Below are 22,026 nucleotides of genomic sequence, written 5' to 3' on the forward strand. Positions count from 1 at the left end.
GAGACCGGGTGTTAAGACGGAGTTTGTTTGTAATTACAATAATTAATAACACTTTTTCTTAATTGTCTTTGTGGAATAGTATGCACAGAGTCTGTCTTCCTCCAGGTGGAGGAGAAGAGGTTGTGTGGCTCAGGTCTGTTTGGCGACACCTGAAGATGCTTAACTTCCCTCCCGGATCCATATTTTTCATATATTACAATCTAAAATTTGTCGTCCTGATGGTCCATACTTTAATTAAGTCAGTCTATTCTGTACTTGCCAACAAGACACACACTAAACAAAATGAGTTGTTTGGACTCTAATGCTTTTGGGGCTTCATGAAAAGACTTTAATTCAGCCTTTTTGCACCTAGTGGCCATTAGTGGCACTGCACCTTTAAGTATTTCTTGTTTAGGTTCAGCTTTCAGTTAATAGTGCGATTTAGTGGTAGAAAGATTTTTTATTACAAAGTGATGGTGTAATCAGCACCTTAATTCTAGCAAGCTGCTTGCAGCATGTTTGATTGGCTCAGCCTGCGGAGCCTGGGTGGATTAGGCCACTGGGGGGTTAAGTGAAGAGTGGAGCCCAGTGATCTACACAGCTACATTTAACCAAAACACACACACTTGCAGCTTTGATTAGTCACAGTGCTTAGATTCATCAACACATTATTGTTATCAATAAAGTTGGTCATCATTAATTAATTGCTGAGCTTGCGAAAAACACTGAATAATCTAATTTCATCCTTTTCTTTTACCAAACTGCTCTGATGCTTCGAGGTGTGAACAGCATGAACGTCACAATGGTGAAATGGTTCCCTCAGCCTGTTAAGCAGCTTGTGAAGACCCTTGTGAAGACACTCCCCACGTTTATCAGCTTAGTGGGTTTTCACCCCCTCACCGGTCTGCAACAGTAGATGCTGAGCCTTCAGATGACCACTCACAATACTTTTACGTGTTACACATATTCAGTGAAGTGCTAATAAGTAAGGACCTTTGTTCTTCCAACGTTGTGTCAACATTGTGAGAAAGGCCCTTTCTTGTTTCAATGTGACAGCCGCTCCTACACAAAGCCGGCTCCACAAAGAAGAGGTTTTCACACATTGGCACACACAACTTGACTGGGCTGTACTGAACCTCGACCACAAGCCCATCCAGCACCTTTGGTGCCTGCAAGCCAATCAGAAACGGTGGTCAGATAAAATCTAAAATCAAGAGTTTGACAACTGCACATTCCATCACAGACACGAGGCTCGTGCCTCAGCAACAGCTCATTAACAGGCTTAGCCTCGTTATGTTGGTCAGTCCCTGAGGGGACGGGGGGGCAGCTGAGGGAAGGGTAAATCCTACTATTGTGTGTCGCACTCCCTCTACACTCCAGTCCCCCTTCTATTATTAAAGACGGAGGGCACATCTCTATACTAACAACCTGTCAGTCAAGACAAAGACCCTGGTAACTGTTCAAGTTTAGTCCTTCTCAGGCCGAGTCTACATTTAATAATGTGCCATTATATGGGCTCGTGTTCACCAGAACAATCAATGTGAACTGAGAGGTATTCCTCATTTACCACAGAAGGTAAAACAAAAAACATCTTGAAAGGAAATTGACTACTTCTTCATGCACCGTTACAGCGGCAATAGAACATTGGAAACAAAGCGTTCCAAGTGGAGCTTTTGTTAGTAAATCACTTGTCCTACACAGACACAAGCCTCAGAGACAAGAGATCGTCTGACATTTATACAGATAAATCATTCATACCAATAAGAAATTCAGAATTTAGTCTTAAAACAAACTTATTAAGATGAACTTCAAGCTAAAATTCTCCTTTGAGTTTAAAATGTGAAAGAAAAACAGAGCCTGAGAGGACACATAGTGGCCAGAGTCTCTAAACAGCCACCATATGGCAGATCTAAGTCAGTCCTTCTCATGGAGGATAAGTCCCCTCCTCAGCCCCCTCCCTCTGGACTGGTTTAACCCATCTGGCTCCAACAAAACATTCCACTGCCTCTCAACTCGACTCAGCCCAGGTCAATTTACTGCAATTTGCTGTTTGGAATTTATGAACTTGCCGTCTACCAGACATGGAGTCGTTTATAGTCACCAAACAGGCAATTTACAGGAGCAGACTCCAATAAATAATCAGTTTCGACTCGCTGTCCTGTTGTTTGCCAGAGATGTACCGGTAATTGTTGTGCACTTCCCCACCCTGCATCCATTCTGCTGCACAGAAAGCCAAAAATAATTACTGTACTGTCTGACCATGGGAAAGCCAAGTTACTGAGGCAGAGCAGGAAAGCTCTAAAATCCTCCGCTAATGCATGGTACCCTTTTCTGAAACCTCGTTAGTGATGAGGACACGTCACTGTTAGACAAAAATCAAATCAGAACAGTGAAAGCAGACTTTAGAAAGAAGATTCTTATTATGGCATCACTTTGTGATTGACATAGGACTTTTAAAAGTCAAAATCTGCAACCTTTTATTGTCGACTTGTGGTTGTTTTCCTGCTCCATGTGTCGGATAAAATCCAAGCAGTGCTTTCCCTTTAAAAAACCCTTGAACCACCTTGTGCATTTCTGATCTGTTTGTATGGAAAAGAAAAACAACTTAAACTCCAAGAAAAATCCCAAAGCAGAAATCATCACGCTGTTGATCGACAGGTGAAGTGCAGAAATGCAGAGAAGACACTCCGAGTAACTTCGCACCAAACACGGAGGTAAATTTAATTTGTAATGAATCAAGTCACCCCTGAGAGACTATTGCCGAGTTACTCTTTAGCATGACACTGACCCAGGAATATCAGTAGTAGCTATGGAGGAGGCTTGTCATACATTTTACTGGAATAATATTAGGAGTCTGAAGAGGTAACATTATCCTTTGATTCAAAAGACAAAAGCAAAGATTACAAGTCTTTGTATGGCAGAAATATGTTCTTTCTGCTTTCCAATCTCGTTAATCATCTTGCATGCCTTCAGATTGATCTTGCGACCTCTTTTGGGGTCCCAACATCCAACTTTAAAAGCAGTGCTGTAATGCGGCTACGGCCTATTGCCTTCAGATGTGGTCGGCAAACCTAGAGTCAAACTGAGGCCTTAACTCATCAGTGTGATGTGTCAAACAGCAGTGGACCAGACAATAGGTTCATGATCATCTCACTGTTTACATTCACCTTGTCCTTGTACCCATCAGTCAGTCACATTGCACAAAGCTGACTGCCGTAGATCAGCAGTAAAGAGAAGGTAAGCTGATGCATGAATATTTCCACTCCTCTGTGTGTTGGAACGAGATTTGCATTTAGTAATGGATTAATAATAACAGCATCTCTATCCTCTGTTGGCTCTGAGCTTTTCTGCTTTAATCTGCAGCCACAGTAGAACAGCAGCTGTGCCCTGGCTGCTCCCATTCTCTGAGGTGAAACCAGCAACACACACATAAAGCAGAAGCAGTAAACGACAAGGGCTTGTACAACAAAGACAAAAGAAAGAACGGAGAGATTTGATGAGAAATTGCACTGGTCACACATCACGTAGGAGGAGTTAGTGGACAATTCTGACTTTACTATGGAACCGTTGTCACGGTGTTGAAGCAGTGCTGAATGAGTAACTTCACTGCTCTCTATCGATCAATAACTATAAGCGCTTCTTGGAAACTGCAGCCTTGTACAACAGCTTCTCTTTCTTATAGAGTCATATGTCAGTTATTAAAAAACTGTGATGAGATATCCTATGAAATGGTGGGGAGACATAATGTTCTGGTCAGCGACTGGTGCACACAAATCACTGGTATTAATGAAAAGGGACTAAAGCTAGAGGTCCTATATTAAAAGATAATCCCTACAGTTTACCTTTAAGGATTTCTTAACCTCAGCTTCAACAGCTGGACTTCATCAGACAGCTGATTTAAGCTGTATCCTAATGTTGTTATGCTAAATGCTACGCCAAGCTAACATAGCTACAGTTAGCATACAACATGCATGTGCACAACTATGTTTATGTTCAGTTCAGCAGGTTGTATCTAATATTTAGGTAGCATGCTAATTAAATGTTAACATGCTAAAAGCTCAAGTTGTACTTGTACCGATGTTTTCAAAGCCGTGAGGGTCGGTGTGAGGCAAATTTCATCATCTGCTCATGTCCAAAATGCCACAAACCTGTTATATAGGCACGTTACCATAACCTAACGTGTCCTCAATAATGTATGCATTTTAGAATGCTAATATTTGCATCCAACAGTTGTTAAGATATTTAACTATGAAACAAAGTGATGGATCAACACACCATACCCCAAGCCGCAACGCTACCATGGCTAAAATGAAATAAATCATAAAAACTTAAATTTTACAGGATGTTCTAGCAAGACGCCGACACACAGTTCATCCTTTCACGCTGTCTTTTCTTACCTGGCCTCTATGTGGTCAAACAGATGCTGCCAGCGGTCGTTGACGTCCTTCAGCTTGTCATTGATCTCCGTCTCTTTGGCCTTGTTGCTTGCTGTAATGAGTTGTTCTCCGAGCTGCTTCAGATGGGTTTTATTCTCACTGAACAAGTTGATCTCCTCCATACAGTCCTAACGGAGGAACACAGAACAAAGAGGACGGAGTCAAGTGCATGCAGGTTCACCTTTCAAAGCACAGTGATTATGTGTTTCACATATCTAATCATTTCTCTACATGATTACTATTCATCTGTGAGTCTGACATTAAGGGTTTGGCCTCTAGAATGGCTTCAACCATAGTTTTATAATTTAACTTTAAAAAGTTGGTAACCTATTCTCCTGAAACAAAACGTTAATACCCTTAACTCACTTCACTATAAGCAAGTCAACATGATCATTTCTGACTTTGGATCTTTGCCAGGAAGTAACTCCTGCCAAGAGTCTGTGTGCCAGGGCAAGACACTAAATTTAAATCTCCAGTGCCTGAAAAGGTTTAAACCCCCTGTCAGGGTAATAAGTTTGGGTTTCTATAAGAGCAATTGCCGCCCCCCCCCCCTCCCCCACACCGTGACAAATGAAAAGTGCTGTGAGCTCGACACAAAACAAACCCGCGTGGCCCTGCTGGGGCTCAAACAGCTGTCGTCTCTTTAACAATCAGGAGGGAATTCACAGCTTTTTGAAAAGCCCAGACTGTCCCTCCACCACCCGGCCGAGCGACACACCATAATAAACTAAACATTTAAACAAAGCCAACCTGCACGTTCCACTTCATATTTAAACTTTTGATCCTGATGATTTGAGGATTTTGTATCCGGAGCTTGAACACCACATCAGAACCACACCACTGTAGAACTATTAATGTTCACTACAACAAATATCACGACATAACTAGAAAGCACCTGAGCAAGCTGGAGAAACAGAACGGAGGAAGAGGTGTAAATACTGAGAAAGTTGAACAAAGAAAAAGCTAATGCTGATTAACTGACTGACCTGGTGTCCAGCATTCATATAATGGAGAGGATTACGTACAACTTGAGAACCCTGGAGGACACGTTTGTTTACATTAAAACATATTTCATAAATGCGCCGTCCAGTGTCATTTTTAGCCAACCATTCTAGGTGTATGCTATTTTTTTAAATCCATCTACCTCCCATATTTTCCCCCTTTACGTTCAAAAGGCTTCTCTTGTTTATATTGTTTGTTACTGTGCGTTCATGCTTTCTGCAAAATAAATAGAACTAGAACGCACTCACAGCCTGCAGCACAATCTTCAAAATTACTATTTTAACAATAAATAATGTGAAATGTTTTATGTGCATTTGGATATTGATCAAAACACATATAGTGATATACAATCACGGGATACATGTGCCTGATTTCTTAAATTAAAAGCACCAAAAACTAACCACTTGCTTCTTGGCTCCTGTCAGGACTTTCTACCAAACAATTCTGACACATTTTAAAGACATCCTGCTAACAAACAAAAAAAACACAGACAATGGAACCAAAAAGATAACCTCCTTGAAACTCTGAAGTCATTCTGCACAAATGTTTTACCTTTTGCACACACAAACAGATGTAGCTACATCTTTCTCAGTTGAGTTTATTGTTTAAACTTTAGACCAATCAAGGAAGTGTCTCATTCACACAGCAAACTTTGATCATCAGCTGTGAGGATCAGCAGATGAATTTACAGCCATCTAAATGTGTGAAGTGACAGTAATCCAATCTTCAAGCCATTAAAACTGCTGGGTAAGATACCTATTGTTATCACAATATCCTCCTACCTTCTTGAGTTTCTCCACCATTTCCTCGATGTTGAGGTCGGAGTTGTGCGCCACCTTGTTCTCCATCTGAGTCAGCCACTCACACAGCTCCTTGTTCTTCTCATTAAAGATGATCCAGGCGTTCAGACGGTCTGCAATCTCCTGTTTACGCAGAGACACCTGACAAAAGAGGATTGGAAGAAATAAATTAAATAAGCTTTATTACTCTAAAGATGCTTAGTCTGTACTGTCGGCCTAATCTATGTCTTATTATGACTGATACAAATGCACCCTGGCATATAATTTAAACATCATTTTAATTTATTTTGTGATTAATTAGACTGTGAGTGGTTTGTAAAATGGGAGTGGGAATAATATGTAACACAGATACAACTTTAAATGCTCCTAAATTAAGAATAATTGTGCCCAAAGTTTCAGAAACAATGAAAAGCTGGTATAAAAATTCTAATTTCATAAGAGTGTCGGGTTTGTAGCACTGGGTTAGGCTTCACAAAGTAACAGGATATGCCTCTAAAAAAGGCTTTCGTTACAAAATTACACTGAATTGTGTGCTGTGTTTAAAGTGTGGCGAAGAGCTTCACTTAACCAAGAGAGGCTGATCGCTGGCAGAGCAGCAGAAACCAAATTAATAGTGGTGTGGCATTTCAGGAGCAGCAGGAAAGCAGAGGGAGCTGCAGTGTGTTCGTTTAGTTCTAACTGACTGCTGGATCGGCTCTAAATGCTGCTGTCAGATTTCACTCAGCCACTTTAAACAGGAGGCATGGTGTGGATGAGACCGTCCCAAACAGGACTACACGTACAAAAATGCACAAACACACAGAGAGGAAAAAGTGAAAGCCAGTATCATCACTTCGACTCCCCCTCCCCCAAACTCATTTCAATACAAAAGCTGAAGCCTCACTGCTCATTACAACATCTCTCTCCTGTCACCATCTGTTCACCCATCCCCACAAAGCCCCCCCCCCAACCCAAACCTGTTGGTTTCATCAGTCAGATCTACAAACTTAACTCCTCATTAAAGGCTTAGACTTTTAACACCGATGACCAGAAAACTGCCAAAGAAACCATGAACTCTGTGCACAGAATGCAGTACAGCATAAACACTGCAGGTGTTTGAGGCTCACAAACAAAACACAAACTGAGTGACTGTTTGTGCTGAGCTGGTTACATATGTTAGCTCTTAAATGAAGAACTTTCCACAAGCAGCTGTCTTATAGCTTGATTTTCAAACAACATCTATGGTGGACTTTAAGGAACGTAGGAGAGATTTTAAAAATGGGTCTCCACAGAAGAAAAGTTTGACAACCACTGTGCACTTTATATGAACTCTAGCCATAACAGATCTTTGCCAGCGATACCTTGAAATGACTTCCCGTTGTGATTTAATATAAACGAAATTACACATGTTCTTTTCTAATGGTCTTTCCAGCAGGACAGTCAATACCAACTCATGCTGTGCAGCCACACATTGTTCAAAGTCACAGAATTTTATAAAAGATTTAGTGTAGATCCCAAAGTTTCCAGATACCAAATATGCCAGGACGAATTTGGGGAAATGTGTATAAAATGATGCACGAGACAACTAGAATATTTCTATTTGATTGAATGGAGCAGCCATAAAAAAACAGAAGTCTGGAACAGCCTGGTGAAAAACATCTTCATGATGGTGTCAGATACCGTGGAATAAGAGGAGTTTTTCCAAACTTAAAGATACTGAATATTGAAGGAAAGGAAAGATGGGTCCTCAAGAAAGAAAACAAGTCGGCTGACCATCGTCACTGTGCACTTTAGATGATTTATATATGAATCTCTGCAAGTGATATCTTGAAACTACTTTCCTGGGTTACATAACTGCATTTGATTCAAGCCAGATAACACATATCACTTCAAATACACTCATCACTCATATTCGGTTGAATATGAATTATCCTGTGAACTTGGTGAACTGTCATGTTTTGCCAACTTAAAATGGTAAACCACACAGACGTACAAAGTAAAATACTTTCACAACTGTGCACTAGTCAGCATCACCTACTAAATCTAATCTAGTAAGGAATCCAAAGGTCAGGAGCCCAGTGAAATAAAGTTATTGATGTAAGCGTTTAAAAAAGTAACAGCAATAAAGCAGTAGTAGCTCATTTGATCAGGTAAAAGGGCTGTGACTGGAGGACAACCAGTCAAGAGCCGGCAGACTAACCTTGAGGCAGAGTTCCTCCCACTGACAGTGCAGGTGCTCCACCTGCTCCTGCAGCAGCAGGACATCGTCGGCGATGATGTACTGGGACAGATCCGCCTTCATGGTGCTCAGCTCAGTCAGGCTCTCAGCCCAGTCCTCCAGGGAGTCCTCGTTCTCCTGCATACCATAACACATCGACTGTCACAGGAAACCGTCAGGGACCCCCCTCCACAGCTCGCTCCCTCACAGCTACCCCCTAATGTCTCTCTCTGCCCGGCCCCTTTCTCTTTCTCTCCCCCTCTCTGTCACTCTTTTCTCTCTCTTTCTCCCCGCCCAGAGAGAGGATTAAAGGCCATAGGCTGCAGGCCGGGCCGGGGGAGGGGTGGCGGTGTGTATGAGGAATAAAGGCTGTGATGGGTCAAAGAGGATACGTTGAGTCAAACCTGTTGTTTCAAACTTGGCTTCGCTCTCCTGAAGCTCTAACTGGCCTCCAAACTCAAACGGCCTGAAGGCTACATGTCTGTTTGTTCATCCACTGTTTCCTGTTGCCCTTGCACCATGTCACAAGCTCATTTATCCAACTGTTCCGCCTGCAGGACACTAGCACCATGTAGAAGTTTCACAGACTGCTAATACTATAAAAAGGAAGTTACATAAATATGAGCATGTAATATAATGTGGAGTAATAATGTATGTCCACATTTTGGGAAATATTTTTTAGTTTTCTTGCTGAGAGTGAGACGAGAAGATAAATATCACTTTAAAATCTGCCTGTTTAATATGAAGCTACCTACGGTTAGCATAGCTTAGGCTAGACACTGGAAATAGATGTAAACAGCTAACCTGACAGAAAGTGTAAAAAGAAGCAAAAGGGAAGAGATGCGGTTTTGTGCTGGAACCAACAGCAGTGACTTCCTGCACTGTAAAAACTAAAATCTAAGTAAGATTAATTATCTTAATTGAAGAAAAAAATATCCTTGTTTTTTGTCTGACAAGATATTTCTTCTTACCAGGCGGCTTTTATGTTAAAGAAGTTCACTTGTTTCAAGTTTTTTTGTCCTTAAGTAACAAGTGAAATATTCTTGTTCTGTTGGCAGATAATTTTGCTTATTTTAAGTAATATTTCCCCCATTTCATTGCTTTTTTCCCTTGTTTTTGAGAGCTCAGTTTTTGCAGTGTGGTAGATTTTGTTTCCTTTTCAGTCTTAATGCTAAGCTAACCGTCTCCTGCCTCTGTCTCCATATTAAGTGTGGAGACAATAAAGTGGTATTGGTCCTTTCATCTGACTCTCGGCAAAAAAGTAAATTTATAAATATGGAAATTCTTCCTGAATTCCAACCTACAACTAAAGGAAAAACATTTCTGACTCAATACATCACACAACCATCAGAGCAGCTTTAGAAGAACTCATCCTCCCGAGGTTCTCTAACTGAGCAAAGCCAAAGAACTACCTCGTCTGAGCGCTAACTGACTGCACAGAGGGAGTTCTCGTCAAAATATATAAAAATGGAATTGTCAGGTCTCGGCTAAACCCACTTTGGGTTTAGGTTTAACTCAGCCAATGAGATTACTGCTGCCTCCAGAGTGTCTCTGCATCTCCACTGAATGTTTTGTATAATAAACTCAGTGGGTGTGATATATTGCGTGTTTTGATTTGTGCGACCAGCTGTTTGTACCTTGGTGAATTTCTCCGCACGCTGCAGCTCGTCGTCAAACTCCGGCATCGACTGATTCAGTCTGGTTTTCATGTCCTTCAGCTGCAGCATGCTGTCTGCTAGTCCGGCCTCGCAGCGGTCCCAGTTCTGTGACACAATAAAAAAGTTTTTTTTAGAAACGCATTGATCATCCAGATATAGAATACAATGGGTTCTTAAATAGTTGAGTGGCTTAGAGAGCGCACTCCTTAGTCGGTGACTTCCTAAACATGCCCGCTGTCGTTAATTAGAGCAGATTGGATTAACTTGGCCGTTCTCATGCAAACACAAACGGTCAGAGGCGACAGATGGAGGACGGAGGATTCAGATCTACAGTCAGAGAGGATAGGTGTCTCTCCAGGTTGAAAAACAAAAACTTAACTCTGCTATCAGACTTGCGAATCGCGTCTACCTGCAGCTCACTTAGGGCAGCGAGGAGACACTGAAAGCAGCAGATTTATAAAAGACTGCTGTGATGTTTTTGTACTAATTTTCTTTCCTATTCCCTCTTTTTAATGCTCTGGTTTCTTCTACCATGTTCCTCGTTTCTTTTGGGGAGTTTTTCCTCATCTGAATAGAGGGTCTAAGAAGTTGGACAGAAGCCCCTTGAGGCACATTTGTGATACTGGGCTACAGAAATAAATCAACTATGCTATAATGAGCCTTTTCTGTAACATGTATGCTTCATCATACATTTAGCGGGTCCACTGTATGAATGTAAAACATGGAGGACAATCTGGAAACTGTGGGCTACGATGGAACAAAAACGTTATTTTTCTGATTATTTTATTTTGAATTTTGTTGAAAATGTGTCTAATAAATAGGACAGGATCCACAGAAGCTGATGAAACTGTGTCAGGGGACCAACGGAGCAGCGCTCTCACTGCTGGACACTGTGGGTCAACAGATATTGAGTGTGTATATCCAGTGGAATCTGACCCTCCTGATTTTATTGACTGGAGCCTACTGGTTTGAGAAAAGCTCACAGGCCAAACGCATATGGGTCATATTTGAGGAGAAGATTACATTTCTACTTTGTCAAAAACATCATAGAAAAGGAAACTAAATCTTTGGTCTATAAATAGCTCAGTTGTTACAGACCAGATTTTCTGCACTTTACTGGTTGATATTCTGTACATTTTTGTTACTGTCAGATTTTTGTTTTTGAATTGCACTGTGTGCTCAGCTGGTACTGTCTCAAACTGACAAAAACCACAGATAAATATTTTTATAATTTCTTAAGGACTTATGGAGGCAAGTTTTGTAATTCTGTTGGAATAAAATTCAAACATCTTCATTCCATAGAAGAAAAACATCAATTACAGTGCGTTGTAATGGATCTATTATTTTTATTATTGATTATTATAGAAAATGTTTCCAATTAAACTATTAATCATTTGCCAATAAAACATAGTAAATGTAACAGTAAGAAATGCCAATATGTCTATACATAGGTTGTATTGCACAACAAAACAGTCCATATTCTATTTTCAATGACATGAAGCAGAGAAAAGCAGCAAAACTTTACATTTGTGAAGATGGCACCAGAGAATATTTGAGTGTTTTTCTGGCAGCACTAGATACCCTCTTTTCTGCCTTGACAACATGAGCATTTCAATTTCATTCCAAGCCAGGTCCACGACCAGGACCTTGGTGTTTGAGTCCAGAAAGTAAAGAAGTAAGGTCAGTTAAAACCAAGCCATCCTAGAAACAAACTTCAGCCAACATTTCAGGAAATTCAGGTGAATGAGCTCAGAACTATCTTGCAGTGAAACAAACGTCCAAGATGTTCCTGAAAGCATCACTTTAGCTGCTGCAACAAGAACGTGACAGGGAGTGCACGAGTACCTTGACGATAGCCTCGGTGAGTTCCATCCTCCGGCCCAGCAGGCTGTGCAGGCTGTCCCACTCCTCCTGCAGGGTTCCCAGATCCGTCTGCAGCCGAGTCTGGGTTTCCTCGTCCCCCATGGAAAAGAGCTGCCGACCGACTTCCAGAGTGTGGATGAAACTGCACTGATACCTCTGGAACAGCAGCTCTGTGTGCTGAGGAGCAGAATAGAGAAAGGACAAAAACTGTTAAAAAGGTTTAAACTGGTCCCTTTTATTGAGGAGCAGCTATCAGTTTATTGTGTTTCCAGTCAATTCAAATCTCATCTCCTCTTTTCATGGTAATCAAAGGCACATGAAGAATCAGAAAGGAAACTCTTTTGTCTGTTGATGTAAATCTAATCAGCAGTCGTTTCTTAAATCTGATGTTTTCTCTCTGTGGTGGTAATTACTGGTCTTAAATCGGAATTTACAACCATTTTACAGACCATCAGCTCTCTGCAGGGATCTTTTACAGTGCTGAAAGTGTGGTTGTTTCTGGGTTTGTTAAGGTCTGAAAAGTGCACAAAGTAGTTGTTAAAATTAGCGACAGAGGTGGAAAGTCACCTTCAGTCAAGCACAGAGCGTGTGGTTCTTGCAGTTGTTCAGTTTTAGATGGAAAACTTCTACTCAAAAACAGAAATTGTATGAAAGACGGAGACAACATTTTAAAAATCTCCTCATGTTAGATACATCCACTCCAAACATGCTATTAAAGCCCAGATGCTGTAATCTCGCACTGGGACTCTGTGTGCTTTCAAATATTTTTCTGTCCTTGACGGTTAAAGATGTTTTTCATCACAGCCTGGCTGGAATCTAATCCGATGAAGGTTCGTCACCAAACCAGTTTTTATGTCCCTGTAAAGTGACTTTATTATAAATTATTTCTTGTCCACTAACTCCCTCACAAAACTATTTAATTTCCTAATTTTCCCGTCGATGTCTTGTCTCACCTGGAGGTCCTGGAGGGAGCGTCGTAGCTGTTGCAAGCTGCAGTGGGCTGGTCCAGCAGGGGGAAGGAGGGTCTGAGTGACCGACAGGAATCTCTGCAGCTTCCTCAGGCTGCGGCTGTACAGGTGCCAGTGCTTCACCAGCCCCTCCACCAGGGAGCGCCGCTGGTCCGCCCGCTGCACCGCCCCCTGCCAGTGTTCCCTGAGCTGGGCAAGCTTCAGGATGAAGTCACTCCTGGATACACAGTATAACACAGTTCAATGTCCATTTAAGATTAGATATTTACCATTTAAAATCATTTCCTCAAAGGCACAAATCTAACCTGTATACCGAGTCACAGGTCAAATGTGTGGAAGCAGGGTCACAAAGCGGAGCGAGTCAAAATATGCAAATTATCTTTAAAAAAACGAAAAGCATTGAAAACGTTTTTCCAGCTAGCAGAGAAATTATTTTACTGAATAATGCAGGTTCTAATTTAAGTAGGTGAGATTTTAAACAATTTACCAAAACAAAATAGTGAAATACAATAAAAACAGGAGCTCTTTGGACTGAGCATGACAAAAAGTGTGTTAGCATTAAAAGGCTATAAACATTTAGGGGTCACAACGTTAGCATTGTATTGTAACTGCTGCATGATACATTTAGCATGTAGTGAGCTTCAAGTCAGTAAGTTTAAGCATTCTAACTTTTAAGTTTGCTAACAGCTAATGTAAGCATGTTAATGGGGTGGCGATGGCGCAATGAATAAGATTATGCCTTTGGTGTGAAAGACCCGGGTTCAATCCCCCACTGTGACACATCCACCATTGTGTCCCTGAGCAAGACACTTAACCCCTCGTTGCTCCAGAGGCGTGCGACCTCTGACATGTATAGCAATTGTAAGTCGCTTTGGATAAAAGCGTCGGCTAAATGAATAAATGTAAATGTATGAAGTTAGCATTTAAGAATTGATTAGTATGAATCATTAGAGATTTATTTAGTAACTTTTAGCATGTTGTCTATGAAGATTCTCAGTCATCCAGGTCATAGTTATCCAACGAAGGTTAAAGTCAAGGGCAACTGGACTTGGTTGAAGGTACTGGAAGACGTTTCGTCCCTCATCCAAAGGACTTCTTCAGTTCTGACTGACTGGCAGGGAAACTCAGCTATTTAACCTCAGTGGGGTCGTTATCCCGGGTCATCGATACCGCTGGTTCGTTAGTGTTCCTGGTTGCTGTGACGACAGTCGTTACAGTCGTTAAGACTACCTGTGGCCAAGACTGAACGACCATCGTTGGTATCTTCACCTGAGGCCAATAGGTTACGTTTGTTGAGTTTCCTGGGAAGTGATGAAAGGACAGCATTGTAAGTGGGGGATAAGTGGTGGCGTAGACCCCCTCCCCTGTTCAATGACGGCTTCTCAACCCTGGTGTAGATGCTTCCTTGACACCTCTTTCAAACCATCCATCTTCTCTGTCTAAAATGTGCACCTGCTGGTCCTCAAACGAGTGTCTTCTGTCCTTCAGATGTAAGTAGACTGCATGTTAGGCGCATTGAACATGCTCTGAGCCTTAGGCCTGAACCAATGCAAAAAGGGTGATGTGTAAAGTTCTCCCTGGATCCCCTGTCACATTTTGGCTTCCCATTGCACCTCGACACCGTTTCCTCTTTAAAGCTGAACTGATTTCAACTTTTTCACTCACAAAAAGTTGAGTGTGTGTGACAGTGCTAGCACCGCCCGAACACTTTGAGCCACATACCGGTGTGTCCACTTCTCCTGAGTGACCCCTCTGTGTGGACAGGCACTTAGTGTCACAGACTGACGTTTTAGCATATTAGCATGTAAGCACTTCTACAGTACAGCTGAGGCTGACAGGTGTTTTGGTCTTTTGTTCAGCGATGGAGACCATGAAAACCTGTACAAAACTCCCCTGTGGAGAGTTGAAAATATTTCATTCAAGTATTGGGCCGACATGCCAACCATCAACGTTACTAGCTTGACAAAAAACAAGGAAGGTCTAACATTTCTAGTGGCGTTTTAATGTTTCACCTGCCAAAAGCTTTGTCTGCTTCACCCTCTTTATTTTACCAAAAAGGAGCTCCTTTATAGTTTCATCTTCCTACCTGTCCTCCACCTCGCCTTTCTGCAGCAGATGAAGAGCTTCAGTGACGACTGAATGAAGGATCTGGTGACCAATGGACAGCTCTGCCTGAAAGCGCTGAAACACCAGGAGATTTTAGGTCTACATCTCTGTGCGTTTGTAGTGTTTTTTGTTAAGTCTGTCAGTGAGTCCGTTAATCGTGTACGATACCTTGTGTGTGCAGAGCTGCTGTCTGAGGCCAACGTAAGAGCCGGCCACGTCTACGGCCAGACTGTCCTCCATCCTCTGCAGGAACGACATCCAGCTCTCACACTTCTGCTCAAAGCTCTGTCGCCTCAGTGCCGCCGTCTGCAGCTCACTGCACACCCAAACAAAAACACACATATTAGAGAATTACACAAATCTGCACTATGCCCTGTAGGACACCTATAAACGTTTTTTATCCCCATTCCTCCTTATCCCCACAAATTTCTACCTGAATTGACTTTTGGGGTAGAAAAACTGGCCTTAAAGGTTGAATCAAACCTTCAGTCTTGTGAATTGTCACACTTTTTTAGTCTTTGAACAAGGATTTATTCAGTCCTGGGTTACTGGAAATGTTTTGTTATAAAATGGACCAGAGGGTAAGAATTCACAGTTAGCACCGGGGGAAGTTATTGTGAAACCACTGTCAGTGATCAATATCCCTGTCTCCAACTGGTGCAAGTAATAGCATTTAAATAAAAATAAACGGATGTTTGGGGTAAAATTGTTTTGTCTCCTGATTTTTTTACAGTATTTCTGGCCAATCAACATGTTTTTTTTTTTAAAGAAATTTGAGCATAACAGCTAGAGCTGATTATATTATTTTCATTTTTCATTCATCTTTCAATTGTTTTTATAGATTAATCAATTCATTCTTTGGTCTTTAAAATGTTAGAAAATGTCACAGATTTCCAGTGATGTCTTCAGATGTCTGTTTTTATCCGACCAACAGTCCAAACATACTCAATATATAATCCTAGAAAGCGAAGGAAACCAGAAAAATCATATTTAAGAAGCTAGAACTATATCTGTCATCAATTGTCACAGTTAGATGATTGACAGAAAAGCAAAAATGCTCAACAGAACAGTTTTTCTCTTTTTTACGTGATGAATATTTTTGGGGTTTTGGCCTGTTTTACAATTAGGTAAATTAATCAATAAATTGATCTATAATGAAAATAATCTTCAATCCACAGTATTAATGCAGTTTAACAGCACTTTTACTGTAGACAGCTGGAAACAAATAGGTTCTGTGTGTATTACCATTTTTATTTTTTTTATTTTGTTACATTCAGTCCTCACTCCAATAGTTCACGTGTTCATGTTCAGGTCTCAGATCTAACCTGCAGGCCTCCTCAGATCTGGCACAGGCGTCGGCCCAGCAGCGGTTGAGGCGTTGCAGGCGGCGTGCTGCAGCGTCGCCCAGCGTCAGGCTGCAGCTCAGCTCATTCAGCACATCCAGGTCAGCAGACAGGCCACTGAGCTCTAGGAGGCCAGACTGGAAACATATGGTGGCATCTCAGATCACAAGGGATCACAACAGTCTGGGCTACTGCACGTATGATGATCCTCACGGCTGAGGAATCAAGCACTACATGCTGCACGGGTGCTCTTTGCTCTTCTGTCTCTACTTAGTCCGATGCTTTTTCCAGCTCTTTTTAATTTCTCAACTCATTGTTCTGTAACATCTCCTCTCAGATGGAGACAAAACCCGTATTAATGGTTGTTCCACTTCCATTAATACCAAACTTAACATTTATTCTGCAAATAAAAATTTCCATTCAATATGTCTTTATGTCTGTTAAAAGTTCAGCCTTGCTCTTCGAAACAGCAGTTCTCACCACAAGGTCAGTTTTGTAGCTATTCTGAAGCCTTCAAACTTTTCAAGTTCTACTTTTACCATAAAATAAGTGCTTAATAAAATGTTAAAATTCAAATGACTGCAATTGCAACTACAATTGAACAAACTCCATCACCTGTGGAGGATCGTGTGATACCATCAAAAGCTCCATAATAGCTACAAAATGGACTTTGTGGCGAGTTGGTTTGACAATTTTTGAAGACACTGTAATCAACCTTCAGTAATTCATAAACTCCATTCATGCCGTCTCACCTGGTCTGCGGTCAGAGCCACATTCTGCAGACGCTCCTGCCAAAGCTCCAGCTTCCTCTCCAGTGACAGCAGGACGCTTTCAAACTCCTGCAGCCGCTCGAGCTCCTCCTACACGCAAACATGACACATGGCACAGGGCCATCTGCGTCTTAATTTATAGGTCACTGTGACACTTAGTGCACTTAGGTTGGAAAACAAATGCAGTACTCTGGAAACATCCATGTATTACAGAATATGAGCATAAAAAACAATTACAAATCTTTTATTTAACTTTACACTTTACACAAACAATAAAACAATAATAATGTAAATAAAATCCTTTTGGCTAAGCAATAAAATATCATTTATAAAAATGGTTAAAGAGCAAATCAAACAGCAGCATGTTACAGTAAAATCCTTAAATTTAGGTTTGAAGACATCAAAAAGTCACATAACCATAAAATGGGTGCAGCAGCTGAGCCTGTTTACCTGGCAGCTCACGTCAAACATTGTCCTCAAGTCAAATACTGCATTGCTTCAAGTATCTCTGCGTGCAGTTCACCCTGGAAGCTGGAAGGTCAGTCTGACTTTGCTAAATCCCACACAGAATTGTTCATTCATGAAGTCGTACCTGCAGTTGACACAGCTTCCCTGTCAGGGTCTGGCTGAGCTGCCGGACACCACGTGACAACATCCGGCTCTCTGATTGGACCAGACTTGCAGCTGAAGGTTCCAGGTGGCCAATCAAGTCCTTGGCAGCCTCCAGCACCCCCTCCAGGTCTGACTGCAAAGTGGCTGTCCTCTCCAGGAGACCCTGGAGCAGAGGTGGATGAGTCCAACAGTGATACAGTGATACAGATTTAGGTGAAGAATTAAGAGAAGTGGAGAGTTTGTGTAGCGTGTAGACACTAGGGAGACTGTTCTGCAACTGGAAGGTCTCTTTATTTATTTATTTATGTACTCTTTGCCACCCGAAGCAATAGAACTAATGCAATATTTAAAAAAATAGAGCCAATCTGTCAGCCATGGGGAAGTAAGTGAGCATAAAAACTGCTCATCAGAATGAAATTGAAATGGAATTCAAACCCAAAGCTCTGCTCTGAAAGCAGAAACAAACCAGCAACAAGGCAAGGTAACTTCTTTTATATGGGATCAGGGTTTTAAAAGTAACTTTGCACCGAATAAATACAACTTAAATCACTGCTGAAAGAAAAACAAATTATCTTTGTAAAACCTTGGTTACTAGCTCTGTTCTGGTCTTTCAACCACATCTTACCGTCTTCCCCAGGGGACAGTTCGCTCAGTTGTCATCAGGTGCACTTAGCAAACCTGCTGTGAGATGCAGCTGAAAGCTCCAGAAGCTAAAGCTAGTAAGAGGATCCTGGTTTAAGATATTTTTGTCAAACTGTTTCCGTCAGAAATCTCAGCAGGAGGAGAAGGACGGATGGAAAGTGGCAAACAAACTCTATGGACGTGTTTGGCTTTTCGGCAACAATGATTTTGCCTCTTCCACAGCTTCTTGCTTGTGGAAACAAAGAATGAAATCTTCTACTTGAACAAATGCTCTATGAAGAGATTTAGAAAAGAGGATTTGGGTTCTTTATGACAGCGACCAGCAACATAAAAGTTTCAGAAAATGGAACACTTCACTGTCAAAAACATGGAAATGTGACCTGAAATTGTTAAAAGTCATAAAAAGAAATTGGAGTGGAAGATTTTTCAGTCTCGTTTATTTCCTCACCTGAACGTCGTGCATCCCAACAGCGACCTGCTCCACAGTGTTATCATCACTAGGTGCTTCGCTCAGCGCTGACTTGACGTCACTCTGCAGCGCCCGCAGCCGCTGGGAGAAAGACGCAGCATGCTGGGAGTAGACCTCCCAGATCTGCAGGACACCCCGACTCCTCTGGAGCAGCTGGTCCAACACCCTGGACAGCACAGTCCAACTGGAGGACGGGGGGGATGGTTGATTAAATGAAGAGTGTGACTGTGCGTTGTGTATGTGTATGGCCGCATGAAGTCTGTCTCACCTCTCTCTCTGTCGGTCCAGCTGCTCGGCGAGGAGGACGGCAGCAGCAGGACTGATGATGTCTCTGAGGGAGCAGATGGTTTGACTCAGTTGGTCCCACTCTGCCTCTGAAGCTCCTGTCTCCTCATGAAGAAGCTGCTTCCAACACAACAAACACCACAGTCAGCCATCACAAGTGCAGCCTCCAAACAAGACTCATGCACTGGAACCAGAAACCGGTCCTACCTGCAGCTTTTCACAGAGATCTCTGTGTGCCTGCACGGACAGCTGAGAGCTGCTGAGATCATCAAGAGTCTGAGATGTTCTCACTGTTTTCATCCTCATCTGATTCAGTCGCTTCTCCGCACAATCCCACAGCTGCTGGACCTGAATCAGCCTCTGTTTTACTGATTCATTCTGTTAAAGAACGGACAGCGTGATCCCACAACAGGGAGAAAAAAGGAACACCAAACAACAAGGAGGAGAGTTAAAGCTCATAAAGTTTTACACTCAATAGCCGTGTTTCCATCACTGTTTTTTTATGCACATTTTGAAGCATCGCATCAGAAAAGGTTGATGGAAACGGAAAAAATCCTTAACTTCGCAAATAGATTTTTACGCTCGCTTGAGGTGGTTTTTGCCTTTGTCGAAAAACTGTTAATGCGCTAAATGGGAAACACTTTTGCAGAATAAGTTCTGACGTAGCGAACTTGTTAACTCACGTCTGCTACACTTAATAGAAGTAGCATTCCTTATGATTCAGCAAAAATATGTGGCGATAGCTGCGTTTGATCAATGTGCACAGCAAAGTGTCTGAAAAGGACCTTAAGAGGCGGATGCGTAATTCGGCAGAGGCTACCTGCCGAGATTTGCATCCACCTCTTTTCTCAGCAAAATGAGTGTAACCACCCGCGAGGTGCACAACACCTGTTATTCCCATTACATGCGCAGACATGGCTGGTAGCAGTTTGCCCGTTTGAAACCCATTCCTGTGGACCCCTTTCCATATTTTTAAGAACTATGGCCCTCAGGTCCATGCGGCTGGTTTTGTTTCAGTGTCTTATTTATTACAGCCACGTGTAACGTCAACTGCTGACGTAACTACGCTTGCTGTAGCCTGGTTTATTCGCTCCAAACCAGCTGATGGAAAGATATTTTAGCATTTACTTTACTTTTTTGGGACATTTCAAAAGTCTGCTTAAAATTTGCATGACAATTAGACGGAAACATTGTTAATGGCAGACAAGACCTCACACTTTTCCTCATGGGGGTTATGCTGAATTCAAAACTAAAACCCTACAGTTTTGTAAAGTATGAGTATGAATAAACACTTTTCTTTTTTGTTGCTATGTATACTTTTCTTCCAGTCCATCAAAAGGATGTTGCTCACTGGGCAAGATAACAGCCAATATCTATATATTATATATAATATAACATTTCACATTCACCTGTTGTGTGAGCGCTGCACAGGCCTGGATGGATTTATTTGTCTGAGAGATGAAATCACAGCTTCTGTTTTCTCCTCCACCATCAAGTTTGTCTCTCATCTCCTGAAGAGCTGCAGACTTCTGCCTGATCTTCTCCTCAAGATCCTGACACACACAAAACAAGGAGATTAAAACCGTTACAGTTTATACTGAACGAGCTTCACGACCCCACGCGGACTCTTTAGGACTACATTTTAGTACAGATGTCAGAATACAGATGTGACCTCCTACCTGGCAGGTACTGAGGCTCCTCTGGAGCTCTGTCTGGCTGCCGGGTGTCTGAGCTGAGTCGATCCAGAGGTTCTGATCTGTGATCCAGCTGTTGACCTGCTGTAGTCGGGCCTCCCGCTCCACTCTGCTCCTGAGCTGCTGCTCCACCTCCTGGATCTGAACACCACAAACAACAACAGCAGGTCAGACATATTTCTTCTGAGGGTCAAGAACTTCTCGGAATATGTTGCCATCGTCAGTTTTGTTGAGTGTAGTGAAAAGAAATATTTAATAGTAAACAAAATAAAAATGAAGGGAAGATCCAAATCAAGTGAAAACTGTATTATCTGATGTTGGTATGTATGTGTTTTTAAGGAACCAATAGGCTAATAAGTAAAGATTGATGTTTGCTTCCTGACCTGACAGTTGAGGGTTTCCTGCAAACTGAGCCACTGATGGCGGAGACGACCCTGCTCCTCTGAAAACTGGTTGTGTTCATAGCGCCTCCTCTGGCCCTCCTCAGTACTGCACGTCTCTAACGGCTGGTTCACGTAGTCCAGTGTGACCTGATGGGCCGACATCTCTGCCTGACACTCCTGAGAAAGATGTCACGGATGGAGAGAGAGAATTAGTCAACCAGATAAGGACAAACTTTTTCCAGGAGCTGAGAAGCAGAACATTTTTTGGCAGTCCGTTTCTACCTTGCTGTATTTCAGGAGCTGACGCAGATCAGTGTTGGTGGAGGAGGGTTGGTTGATTCTGCTGCGATGCTCCTCCAGCTGGGTCTCAGCAGCTCCCAGCCAGGCCTGCAGCTCCAGCAGCGCCTCTTGCTGGGTCAATGTCTCCATCCATCGCTGAGGAGGAGGAGGAGGAGGAGGAGGAGGAGGAGGAGGTGACGTCAGTCTTTGCTGACATTGTCAAAAATGTACAAACTTACTCCCACAAACACAACTGATGACTCTGCTTTATTCCATTGAGTGTTTCAGCCTTCAAGACATTTAAAATAAGAACTTTTTGTAAAAAAATGCCAGTAGGAGTTTCAGGTAATCCAGAATGCTGCTGCCCCTGTTGGAAGTCTGACAGTGTCTCTGCCGGCAGCCTGTAAGCTTCAGGAGTAATTTTAAAATGTTAATCATGTAATCTCTGAGGTGTGTTTGTTATGTCTGCTCCTGCTCACTGTGTTAGTGTTCAGCATATTGGTTAAAGCTTCAGATATTTCTCTCTAACATGTACTGGTT

General features: G+C 42.1%; 1 protein-coding gene across 1 annotated transcript in view; it reads right to left on the reverse strand.

The window, feature by feature from the left end:
* LOC119910789 (nesprin-2-like) overlaps positions 1-22,026 on the reverse strand; it is a 157,418-nt gene that overhangs the window by 23,241 nt on the left and 112,151 nt on the right. The window contains exons 95-112 of the mRNA XM_038729597.1: positions 21,490-21,642; positions 21,208-21,384; positions 20,810-20,965; positions 20,540-20,683; positions 19,338-19,508; positions 19,114-19,250; positions 18,825-19,029; positions 17,715-17,897; positions 17,105-17,212; positions 16,335-16,489; positions 15,178-15,325; positions 14,990-15,084; positions 12,889-13,120; positions 11,918-12,112; positions 10,052-10,177; positions 8,397-8,552; positions 6,200-6,358; positions 4,377-4,543 (exon numbers count right to left, since the gene is read on the reverse strand). Coding sequence (XP_038585525.1) covers positions 4,377-4,543; positions 6,200-6,358; positions 8,397-8,552; positions 10,052-10,177; positions 11,918-12,112; positions 12,889-13,120; positions 14,990-15,084; positions 15,178-15,325; positions 16,335-16,489; positions 17,105-17,212; positions 17,715-17,897; positions 18,825-19,029; positions 19,114-19,250; positions 19,338-19,508; positions 20,540-20,683; positions 20,810-20,965; positions 21,208-21,384; positions 21,490-21,642 — 2,867 coding nt within the window. The remainder of the gene's footprint in view (positions 1-4,376; positions 4,544-6,199; positions 6,359-8,396; positions 8,553-10,051; positions 10,178-11,917; positions 12,113-12,888; positions 13,121-14,989; positions 15,085-15,177; positions 15,326-16,334; positions 16,490-17,104; positions 17,213-17,714; positions 17,898-18,824; positions 19,030-19,113; positions 19,251-19,337; positions 19,509-20,539; positions 20,684-20,809; positions 20,966-21,207; positions 21,385-21,489; positions 21,643-22,026) is intronic.

Source organism: Micropterus salmoides, unplaced genomic scaffold, assembly GCF_014851395.1.
Source record: "Micropterus salmoides isolate LMB-PRFRI ecotype aquatic unplaced genomic scaffold, ASM1485139v1 Ms_hic_scaffold_19, whole genome shotgun sequence".
In the NCBI taxonomy this organism is placed as follows: Eukaryota; Metazoa; Chordata; class Actinopteri; order Centrarchiformes; family Centrarchidae; genus Micropterus; species Micropterus salmoides.